General features: G+C 44.8%; 1 protein-coding gene across 1 annotated transcript; it reads left to right on the top strand.

The window, feature by feature from the left end:
* Positions 1–623: 623 nt before the first annotated feature.
* On the top strand, positions 624–9,701 carry LOC140353707 (phosphatidylinositol-specific phospholipase C, X domain containing 1). The gene is made up of 6 exons (XM_072438393.1): positions 624–728; positions 4,545–4,687; positions 4,965–5,093; positions 5,181–5,336; positions 5,921–6,101; positions 9,431–9,701. Exons 1-6 carry the CDS (start codon positions 629–631, stop codon positions 9,679–9,681), a joined length of 960 nt encoding a protein of 319 aa, XP_072294494.1. The 5' UTR covers positions 624–628; the 3' UTR covers positions 9,682–9,701.
* The last annotated feature ends 3,643 nt before the right edge of the window (positions 9,702–13,344 follow it).

Here is a 13,344-nt window from a genome sequence, read left to right as displayed (position 1 = left end):
TATATATATATATATATATATATATATATATATATATATATATATATATATATATATATATATATATATATATATATATATATATATATATATATATATATATATATATATATATATATATATATATACACACCCTATGGACTCCACAGCAGCTTTAGAGCTTTGAATGCCTCATAAATGTACAACAAAACGCACGGTAAAAGAATGTGAACTTTTCTAAACTGTGTTGATGTCTTTGCAGTGTTCTCACTGCGGCATTGATCTTCCCCATGTGATTAGAATAAAGGCCTATACATTATATGGGCCTATACATTATATGGCCCTATACATTATATAAGTCTATACATTATATATATTACCTATAGTCTCAACAAATGTTTAAAGGAATTCAATGACAATGTATACAAAGTGTAAGTCTGCAGGCTCACAAGAGACAGAGAATCATTTAGTTCAGTTCACTTTTTAAATCATTAAAATGTGTATTTATTTTACAATGAAGAAGAACAGTCTCATCCCCGTGCCATGCTGTCCTGTCCTGAAGAATGACGCCTGCAAAAACAAATACAAAATCATTTTACAAATCTAGAATGTGTAAATGTGCCTCAGGCTTGAGTCGGGAGTGTCTAGGATGAGTGGATGTGCTCTGGCTGAGCTGCCCATGGACAGATGGATGTCCCTCCTGCCTCCTCCTCTGTGGGACGTCCCGCTGTATCACCTCGCCATCCCAGGTACAGCACATTACACCTTTTAGGATCGCTTATAACAATGTGCTGTTTTTTTCATATCTACTGTATGTATGATTTGATAATGCCATGAGGAAGACCCTAAAGGTCAAACCAGAACTAAAGCACAGTCCATGATCAGCGGTGTGTAGGTCTATTGTAACGGCACGTGATATTTACAATAACACATAATTACCCTCTTCCATAGAACTTCGATCACGATGCTCCTCCTCTGGCTGGACAATACAAGGGAAAAGTCTCTTTCAAAACAGAAAACGGGCGATTGAAATGTCATAGCTTTAGTGTCTGCTCTAGAGGTCCAAAAATATGGACTTAATTAGACAGTGACATTAAGCTTTGGCCTCACTAAAGATATTTAAAACCAATTTGAAAAATAAACTACTGGAAAATTATAACACATGACTGAGATCACGGCTGAGGTTCTGGATCTCCTACTTAGCATTGTACTTCATTATATATATATATATATATATATATATATATATATATATATATATATATATATATATATCCATATATGCGGGTGGTGGGCCCACCACCCGCAGGAGGATCCATAGGGGGCCGGTGCAGAGAGATCTGGGCGGCAGTCGACGGCAGGGGCCTCGGCGACCAGATCTCCGGACACAGAGACTAACTCTGGGGACATGGAATGTCACCTCGCTGGGGGGGAAAGAGCCTGAGCTTGTGCGGGAGGTTGAGCGATACCGACTAGATATAGTCGGCCTCACCTCCACGCACAGTTTGGGCTCTGGAACCCATCTCCTCGAGAGGGGCTGGACGCTCCACTTCTCTGGTGTTGCCCGCGGGGAGAGGCGGCGAGCTGGTGTGGGCTTGCTGATAGCCCCTCAGCTCAGCCGCCACGTGTTGGAGTTTACCCCGGTGAACGAGAGGGTCGCGTCCCTCCGCCTTCGGGTGGGGGACAGGTCTCTCACTGTTGTGGCGGCCTACGGGCCGAACAGCAGTGCAGAGTACCCGGCCTTCTTGGAGTCCTTGGGAGGGGTACTGGACAGTGCACCGACCGGGGACTCCGTTGTTCTACTGGGGGACTTCAACGCCCACGTGGGCAATGACAGTGACACCTGGAGAGGGGTGATCGGGAAGAACGGCTTCCCCGATCTGAACCCGAGCGGTGTTCAGTTATTGGACTTCTGTGCTAGCCACGGATTGTCCATAACGAACACCATGTTCAAGCACAAGGGTGTCCATCAGTGCACGTGGCACCAGGACACCCTAGGCCGGAGGTCAATGATCGACTTAGTTGTCGTGTCATCAGACCTCCGGCCGCGTGTCTTGGACACTCGGGTGAAGAGAGGGGCAGAGTTGTCAACCGATCACCACCTGGTGGTGAGTTGGATCCGCTGGCGGAGGAGGAAGCCGGACAGACTTGGCAGACCCAAGCGCATTGTGAGGGTCTGTTGGGAACGTCTAGTGGAGCCCTCTGTCAGTAGGGTATTCAACTCGCACCTCCGGGAGAGCTTCTCCCATGTCCCGGGGGAGGCTGGGGACATTGAGTCCGAGTGGACCATGTTCTCCGCCTCCATTGTTGATGCGGCTGCTCGGAGCTGTGGTCGCAAGGTCTCCGGTGCCTGTCGTGGCGGCAACCCCCGAACCCGGTGGTGGACACCGGAAGTAAGGGATGCCGTCAGACTAAAGAAGGAGGCCTATCAGGCCACTCTGGCTTGTAGGTCTCCGGAGGTCATCGACGGGTATCGGCAGGCCAAGCGAGCCGCGGCTCGTGCTGTCGCAGAGGCAAAAACCCGGGCCTGGGAGGAGTTCGGGGAGGCCATGGAGGAGGACTATCGGTCGGCACCAAAGAAATTCTGGCAAACCGTCCGGCGCCTCAGGAAGGGGAAGCAGTGTCTCACAAACACCGTTTACGGTGCGGGTGGAGGCCTGCTGACCTCGACTGGGGATGTCGTCGGACGGTGGAAGGAATACTTTGAGGATCTCCTTAATCCCTCAGTCACGTCTTCTGAAGAGGAAGTAGAGACCGGGGACTCGGAGGCTGGCTCATCCATCACCCAAGCTGAAGTCACTGAGGTTGTCCGCAAACTCCTCGGTGGCAGGGCTCCGGGGGTGGATGAGATCCGCCCTGAGTACCTAAAGTATCTGGATGTTGTAGGACTGTCTTGGTTGACACGTCTCTGCAACATCGCGTGGCGTTCGGGGACCGTGCCTCTGGACTGGCAGACCGGGGTGGTGGTCCCTCTGTTCAAGAAGGGGGACCGGAGGGTGTGTTCCAACTACAGAGGGATCACACTCCTCAGCCTCCCGGGTAAGGTCTATTCCAAGGTACTGGAGAGGAGAATCCGACCGATAGTCGAACCTCGGATTCAGGAGGAGCAGAGTGGTTTTCGTCCCGGTCGTGGAACACTGGACCAGCTCTATACCCTCCATCGGGTGCTCGAGGGTTCATGGGAGTTTGCCCAACCAGTCCACATGTGCTTTGTGGATCTGGAGAAGGCTTTTGACCGTGTCCCTCGGGGTGTCCTTTGGGGGGTGCTCCGGGAGTACGGGGTCCGGGGCCCTTTGCTCAGGGCTGTCCGGTCCCTGTATGACCGGAGCAGGAGCTGTGTTCGCATTGCCGGCAGTAAGTCAGACCTGTTCCCAGTGCATGTTGGACTCCGCCAGGGCTGCCCTGTGTCACCGGTTCTGTTCATAATTTTTATGGACAGAATTTCTAGGCGCAGTCAGGGGTCGGAGGGTGTCCGGTTTGGGGACCACAGGATCTCATCTCTGCTGTTTGCAGACGATGTTGTCCTGATGGCTCCATCAAACCCGGACCTGCAACATGCACTGGGACGGTTTGCAGCCGAGTGTGAAGCGGCTGGGATGAGAATCAGCACCTCCAAATCCGAGGCCATGGTTCTCGACCGGAAAAAGGTGGCTTGCCCTCTCCAGGTGGGTGGGGTGTCCTTGCCCCAAGTGGAGGAGTTCAAGTATCTCGGGGTCTTGTTCACGAGTGAGGGAAGGATGGAGCGTGAGATCGACAGGCGGATCGGTGCAGCGGCTGCAGTGATGCAGTCGCTGCATCGGACCGTTGTGGTAAAGAGGGAGCTGAGCCGAAAGGCAAAGCTCTCTATTTACCGGTCGGTCTACGTTCCTACCCTCACCTATGGTCATGAGCTTTGGGTAGTGACCGAAAGAACAAGATCGCGGATACAAGCGGTCGAAATGAGTTTCCTCCGCCGGGTGGCTGGGCGCTCCCTTAGAGATAAGGTGAGGAGCTCGGCCACACGGGGGGAGCTCGGAGTAGAGCCGCTGCTCCTCCACGTCGAGAGGAGCCAGCTGAGGTGGCTCGGGCATCTGTTCCGGATGCCTCCTGGGCGCCTCCCTCGGGAGGTGTTTCAGGCATGTCCCACCGGGAAGAGGCCCCGGGGAAGACCCAGGACACGCTGGAGAGACTATGTCTCTCGGCTGGCCTGGGAACGCCTCGGGATCCCCCCGGAGGAGTTAGAGGAAGTGTCTGGGGAGAAGGAAGTCTGGGAGTCCCTGCTCAGACTGCTGCCCCCGCGACCCGGCCCCGGATAAAGCGGCAGAAGATGGATAGATGGATGGATATATATATATATATATATATATATATATATGGATATATATATATATATTGTGTATGTATATGCAAATGTATGTGATACAGTGGAAAATAAATGTAATGTTATAAAAATCTATCAATTCTTTATTTGTCAGTCTCATACTCAAACTGTGTATTGTATCGTATCGTATTGTATTGTATTGTATTGTCCAGCTGCTTTTGAAAGATGCTTTGTTATATCTGTAAGACACATGTGTCTGATCCAGGCAGCCACAATGCCATCACTTACTGCTTGGACATGAGTGACCGCTCCCCGATGGACCTGCTGCAGCCGGACATGCTCCAAAAACTGGACAAATACATGAAGCCGCTCGTCAGACCGTTTGTCTACAAGTGGGCTGTGGCGCAGGTAATATTCAAACACCTTGAAATATGATTTTCTTGGTGGTGAAGTGAGTTGTGATGGAGCAGAATGTAACGCTCAGAAGTAGTTTAACTAATCCATTTGATATAAGCTCATTTACAAACAGGTCGGGCCGAAGTCATTTACATGGAAACGACAAATTTAACCAAATTAGTAGCAGCTGCAGTGAATTGTGGCTCTACTTTCTAATCGTTCACTCTGCACAGAACATGTTTAAAAGATATAGTAGCTTATAATGGAATGGATCTATCCTTACATTCAGGAGTACAACATAAAGCAGCAGCTGGACTGCGGCATCCGATACTGTGACCTCAGGATCGCACATCGACCCAATGACCCCTCGACTGACCTTTATTTCTACCATGGAGTGTACAGCACCATAACTGTACAGGTACGACAAAAAGAGCTGAAGACACGCCCATAAACGTAAAGACACACTCCTCACTTGAAAAATAGTCCATTGTGCTTTATTTGCCAGACTGTGTTGCTGGAGATCAGGGAGTGGTTAGACGCTCACCCTGGAGAGGTGGTCATCCTCTCCTTCAGTCACTTCCTGGGTCTGAGCCAGGAGCTGCACATGCTGCTGCTGACCACCCTCCGCAACACCTTTACCTCCAAGATCTGCCCCAAAACGGTCAGGAATTCAACTTTTTTGAATTTGTCATTAATGATGCCACAGAGTCTTTTTCAGTCACAGTCACGGGAAATATGAAGCGTGGCCTGGTTTCAATTTTGTCCAAATCTCATGTTATTGTGTCTTTGGGGAAGACACCCAAACCAACAGAAGGTTATTATCCATGTGTTGTCTTAGGTCTTGTATGATATAACTCTGAAAGTACAGAATCCAATACATAACAGCTCCACAATAACGTATTGTACACTTCCATATGGCGCCCCAGCTGTTCCAATGACACCACTGACCTCTCCAGGGATGATCACATTTCTCTTATAAAACCCAGTGGTGTGAAAGCAACTGCAAAAAACTACTTTAGTCTAAATAATTCTACATTTGCAAATAGGATAAGACAATTCTTACTACTTCTTTTTACTTACGCCTTGCATCAAATGCAATGTTCTTTCTACGACTTCTATTGCACAATCAAGTTTAACAAGAGAAAATCACATTTTCTCTCTTGTTCAAATAGTTTTCTAGCATTTCCAGACAATGTCCTTGCATTTGGAGGCTGGATGGAGAAAAAGCGTTGTATTTGATTCCAGGAGCAGTTAACCCTTCGTAACCTGTGGGAGATGAGACACCAGGTGGTTGTGTCCTATGAACACACCATGTCGGGCTGTCACGTGGAGCTGTGGCCGCATATTCCGTACTGGTGGGCCAATAAGTGCAGGGCTGAGGCGCTCATCCAAGTGTTTGAGCAGAAGAAACAGCATGGACGCCCAGGTGAACCCGCCTCATCTGAACAATACTGCAATATACTGAACAATACTGCAATATACTGAACAATACTGCAATATACTGAACAATACTACAATATACTGAACAATACTGCAATATACTGTACAATACTGCAATATACTGAACAATACTGCAATATACTGAACAATACTGCAATATACTGTACAATACTGCAATATACTGAACAATACTGCAATATACTGAACAATACTGCAATATACTGAACAATACTGCAATATACTGAACAATACTGCAATATACTGAACAATACTGCAATATACTGAACAATACTGCAATATACTGTACAATACTGCAATATACTGAACAATACTGCAATATACTGTACAATACTGCAATATACTGAACAATACTGCAATATACTGTACAATACTGCAATATACTGAACAATACTGCAATATACTGAACAATACTACAATATACTGTACAATACTACAATATACTGTAATATACTGAACAATACTGCAATATACTGAACAATACTGCAATATACTGAACAATACTACAATATACTGAACAATACTACAATATACTGAACAATACTGCAATATACTGAACAATACTACAATATACTGAACAATACTGCAATATACTGAACAATACTACAATATACTGAACAATACTGCAATATACTGAACAATACTACAATATACTGAACAATACTGCAATATACTGAACAATACTGCAATATACTGAACAATACTGCAATATACTGTACAATACTGCAATATACTGAACAATACTACAATATACTGAACAATACTGCAATATACTGTACAATACTACAATATACTGTACAATACTGCAATATACTGAACAATACTGCAATATACTGAACAATACTGCAATATACTGTACAATACTGCAATATACTGAACAATACTGCAATATACTGAACAATACTACAATATACTGAACAATACTACAATATACTGAACAATACTGCAATATACTGAACAATACTGCAATATACTGAACAATACTGCAATATACTGTACAATACTGCAATATACTGAACAATACTGCAATATACTGTACAATACTACAATATACTGAACAATACTGCAATATACTGAACAATACTGCAATATACTGAACAATACTGCAATATACTGAACAATACTACAATATACTGAACAATACTACAATATACTGAACAATACTGCAATATACTGAACAATACTGCAATATACTGAACAATACTGCAATATACTGTACAATACTGCAATATACTGAACAATACTGCAATATACTGTACAATACTACAATATACTGAACAATACTGCAATATACTGAACAATACTGCAATATACTGAACAATACTGCAATATACTGAACAATACTACAATATACTGAACAATACTGCAATATACTGTACAATACTGCAATATACTGAACAATACTGCAATATACTGAACAATACTGCAATATACTGTACAATACTGCAATATACTGAACAATACTACAATATACTGAACAATACTGCAATATACTGAACAATACTACAATATACTGAACAATACTACAATATACTGAACAATACTACAATATACTGAACAATACTGCAATATACTGAACAATACTACAATATACTGAACAATACTTCAATATACTGAACAATACTACAATATACTGAACAATACTTCAATATACTGAACAATACTGCAATATACTGAACAATACTTCAATATACTGAACAATACTACAATATACTGAACAATACTACAATATACTGAACAATACTGCAATATACTGAACAATACTGCAATATACTGAACAATACTGCAATATACTGTACAATACTGCAATATACTGAACAATACTACAATATACTGAACAATACTGCAATATACTGAACAATACTACAATATACTGAACAATACTACAATATACTGAACAATACTACAATATACTGAACAATACTGCAATATACTGAACAATACTACAATATACTGAACAATACTTCAATATACTGTACAATACTGCAATATACTGAACAATACTTCAATATACTGAACAATACTGCAATATACTGAACAATACTTCAATATACTGAACAATACTACAATATACTGAACAATACTACAATATACTGAACAATACTGCAATATACTGAACAATACTTCAATATACTGAACAATACTACAATATACTGAACAATACTACAATATACTGAACAATACTTCAATATACTGAACAATACTACAATATACTGAACAATACTACAATATACTGAACAATACTGCAATATACTGAACAATACTGCAATATACTGAACAATACTTCAATATACTGAACAATACTGCAATATACTGAACAATACTGCAATATACTGAACAATACTGCAATATACTGTACAATACTGCAATATACTGAACAATACTGCAATATACTGAACAATACTGCAATATACTGTACAATACTGCAATATACTGAACAATACTGCAATATACTGTACAATACTACAATATACTGAACAATACTGCAATATACTGAACAATACTGCAATATACTGAACAATACTGCAATATACTGTACAATACTACAATATACTGAACAATACTGCAATATACTGAACAATACTGCAATATACTGAACAATACTGCAATATACTGAACAATACTGCAATATACTGAACAATACTACAATATACTGAACAATACTGCAATATACTGAACAATACTGCAATATACTGAACAATACTGCAATATACTGAACAATACTGCAATATACTGAACAATACTACAATATACTGTACAATACTACAATATACTGAACAATACTGCAATATACTGAACAATACTACAATATACTGAACAATACTACAATATACTGAACAATACTTCAATATACTGAACAATACTACAATATACTGAACAATACTTCAATATACTGTACAATACTGCAATATACTGTACAATACTGCAATATACTGTACAATACTGCAATATACTGTACAATACTACAATATACTGTACAATACTACAATATACTGTACAATACTACAATATACTGTACAATACTACAATATACTGAACAATACTACAATATACTGAACAATACTACAATATACTGAACAATACTACCATATACTGAACAAATACTCATGTCTGCTACTAACCCTACCATTTTATAAAGCATTCCAAACATATGACGTCTAATTCCCACTACAGTTAATTGTGTTTCACTATTTATACTGCAGAAAATAGCCCTGCTTTTATTAGATTGTAATATTTATACTGTAATATTTATACTGTCACTACTCGTATCCTAACATCATGTTCTTTTCCCCTCAGAAGGTTTCTTTGTGACGGGAATCAATCTAACGGAGGATCTGAAGTACATTTGCACTCACCCGACTGAGACACTGAAGGACTTGGTCATGTCCACGTACCCCGCGCTGCTGGGATGGGTAAAAGAGCAGACGCCAGGGGCCAAACCAGAGTCCCTCAACATCATCGCTGGGGACTTTATCACAGAGTGCCACTTTGTGCCCTGTGTGGTTGAACTGAATGAGAAACTACTCAAGTGGCCCTCAGGACGTTGATCTAGTGCACATGTTTGTGGCCGAGACAGAAATATTTTGAGTACTTGAATTATACTGGCCACTTTATTTGGTTTACATGAATCAGCCGACAAAACATGCACCATTCACTGGTCCTCCAGAATATTGGCTCTGGTTTTAGAGAAGGCTGTGGCTGCAGAGCCGCGGCACAAAATAACATGGCAGTTTGGCGGCGCTGTAGACACCCCTTTAATGAAGGGTTCCCAGGTTCTGCTCTGCCATCTCCCTCTAATGAAGGGTTCCCAGGTTCTGCTCTGCCATCTCCCTCTAATGAAGGGTTCCCAGGTTCTGCTCTGCCATCTCCCTCTAATGAAGGGTTCCCAGGTTCTGCTCTGCCATCTCCCTTCGCTCCTGACACTTTTGCCCTGCAGCTTTGTAAGACGCGTCACATTCAGAACAGAAATGTACCTAAGGGGAAATAAAGCATGTGTTGCCATGTTGTATTCCCCTCATCCTTCAGTGCAGAGGGACCTGTCAAGAGCAGTGGGCCCTTCAGTGCGACCCCCAAGGGCCGATCTTCAACTAGAGTCTTGGTTTGCAGTACCTTGTTGGAGGTTTATAATTGTGCATGTTTTTTAGTTTGAGGAATCTTTGCCTTGTGATGGCTACAAAAGAAAGTGTTCCTACTAAAGTGGCCAGTGAGTTTATTTTATTAAATAAAAAGATGCACTTCCTTTAGTGGATAAACTGTATGTAACCTACACACAAATGTGGCTTTTACAAGACATTTCGCTATATTACAATCATTATCATTATCACCAAAGCAATAATGAAATATGTCATTTCATTATTACCAAGTCATCTCATTTAAACTATGCATAGAAAAGGCACATGATTGTCACAAGCTTTTGAGTCAGAAAAATCTACTTGACAAATGGAAATGTTACTGGATATTTGTACTCAACTATATGATAAATAATCATCTGTCTTCTCATTGATGCAAACAAATGGTGTATCTCAAAGTGGAATGTCACAACAGATGACCTCTGACCTCCCAGGCACAGCTCCCTCCAGGCCTGGATCTGACTGAACAAGTCAATGCAATATTAACACTGTGTGTGTTTGTACTTTACTTGAGAACACAGTTTAAGTACTTTCCATCTCGTTACTGAAATAAAGGCTAATTGACAGAAGCAGCTGTGAATGACACTTGAGGCAGAAAGCATGGATATTTGCATGAGCCAGCGTTTATTGACACGTTATTGTACATCGTGTTCCTGCAGCGCTGTGATCCTGCAGCGCCGTGATCCTGCAGCGCTGTGATCCTGTGATCCTGCAGCGCTGTGATCCTGTGATCCTGCAGCGCTGTGATCCTGTGATCCTGCAGCGCTGTGATCCTGTGATCCTGAAGCACTGTGATCCTGTGATCCTGCAGCGCTGTGATCCTGTGATCCTGTGATCCTGCAGCGCTGTGATCCTGTGATCCTGTGATCCTGCAGCGCTGTGATCCTGTGATCCTGCAGCGCCGTGATCCTGTGATCCTGTGATCCTGAAGCACTGTGATCCTGTGATCCTGCAGCGCTGTGATCCTGTGATCCTGCAGCGCTGTGATCCTGCAGCGCCGTGATCCTGTGATCCTGTGATCCTGTGATCCTGAAGCACTGTGATCCTGTGATCCTGCAGCGCTGTGATCCTGTGATCCTGCAGCGCTGTGATCCTGCAGCGCCGTGATCCTGTGATCCTGTGATCCTGTGATCCTGAAGCACTGTGATCCTGTGATCCTGCAGCGCCGTGATCCTGTGATCCTGCAGCGCCGTGATCCTGTGATCCTGTGATCCTGCAGCGCCGTGATCCTGTGATCCTGCAGCGCTGTGATCCTGCAGCGCCGTGATCCTGTGATCCTGCAGCGCTGTGCCTCTTTGGATCGTGCTGACACACTTTTGGACTGATTTGGTCTTGAATGTCTGTTCTTAACTGAGTGAATGATATAAATGACACATTATGCATGTTGCATCAAAAGTACACAGTTTCTCTGCAAAGGTCATTATTCATATTTTCTATTTGATCAAGACTATTGACTGTATTCAAAATACACATTAGATCACACATTTTATATTGGTACTAAGCAGCATGTATTACTAGCATTATTAACCCGGTGTATTTAAAACCCTTTATACTTCACTGACTTGTAAATGACATATGTGAATAAAACAGTTTATCTACTGAGTCTGTGCATCATTTAATCATGTGTCCCTCTTCAGCAGTAACAGGAGACGCTCCTACAGGCAGGAGACGGTCCTACAGGAGACGCTCCTACAGGCAGGAGACGGTCCTACAGGAGACGCTCCTACAGGCAGGAGACGGTCCTACAGGAGACGCTCCTACAGGCAGGAGACGGTCCTACAGGAGACGCTCCTACAGGCAGGAGACGGTCCTACAGGAGACGCTCCTACAGGCAGGAGACGCTCCTACAGGAGACGCTCCTACAGGCAGGAGACGGTCCTACAGGAGACGCTCCTACAGGCAGGAGACGGTCCTACAGGAGACGCTCCTACAGGCAGGAGACGGTCCTACAGGAGACGCTCCTACAGGCAGGAGACGCTCCTACAGGAGACGCTCCTACAGGCAGGAGACGCTCCTACAGGAGACGCTCCTACAGGCAGGAGACGCTCCTACAGGAGACGCTCCTACAGGCAGGAGACGCTCCTACAGGAGACGCTCCTACAGGCAGGAGACGGTCCTACAGGAGACGCTCCTACAGGCAGGAGACGCTCCTACAGGAGACGCTCCTACAGGCAGGAGACGGTCCTACAGGAGACGCTCCTACAGGCAGGAGACGCTCCTACAGGAGACGCTCCTACAGGCAGGAGACGCTCCTACAGGAGACGCTCCTACAGGCAGGAGACGCTCCTACAGGAGACGCTCCTACAGGCAGGAGACGCTCCTACAGGAGACGCTCCTACAGGCAGGAGACGGTCCTACAGGAGACGCTCCTACAGGCAGGAGACGGTCCTACAGGAGACGCTCCTACAGGCAGGAGACGCTCCTACAGGAGACGCTCCTACAGGCAGGAGACGCTCCTACAGGAGACGCTCCTACAGGCAGGAGACGCTCCTACAGGAGACGCTCCTACAGGCAGGAGACGGTCCTATAGGAGACGCTCCTACAGGCAGGAGACGGTCCTACAGGAGACGCTCCTACAGGCAGGAGACGGTCCTACAGTAGACGGTCCTACAGGAGACGGCCCTACAGGAGACGGCCCTACAGGCAGGATACGGTTCTACAGGAGACGGTCCTACAGGAGACGCTCCTACAGGCAGGAGACGGTCCTACAGGAGACGCTCCTACAGGCAGGAGACGCTCCTACAGGAGACGCTCCTACAGGCAGGAGACGGTCCTACAGGAGACGCTCCTACAGGCAGGAGACGGTCCTACAGTAGACGGTCCTACAGGAGACGGCCCTACAGGAGACGGCCCTACAGGCAGGATACGGTTCTACAGGAGACGCTCCTACAGGCAGGAGACGGTCCTACAGTAGACGGTTCTACAGGAGACGGTCCTACAGGAGACGGTCCTACAGGAGACGCTCCTACAGGAGACGCTCCTACAGGAGACGCTCCTACAGGCAGGATACGGTTCTACAGGAGACGGTCCTACAGGAGACGGTCCTACAGGCAGGAGACGCTCCTACAGGAGACGGTCCTA

Source organism: Eucyclogobius newberryi, unplaced genomic scaffold (genome assembly GCF_026437365.1).
Source record: "Eucyclogobius newberryi isolate DKJ021-1_F unplaced genomic scaffold, fEucNew1.0.hap1 SCAF_9, whole genome shotgun sequence".
Classification (NCBI taxonomy): Eukaryota; Metazoa; Chordata; class Actinopteri; order Gobiiformes; family Gobiidae; genus Eucyclogobius; species Eucyclogobius newberryi.
The sequence above is the reverse complement of the archived record's forward strand: the minus strand, read 5'-3'. Positions and strand labels throughout refer to the sequence as shown.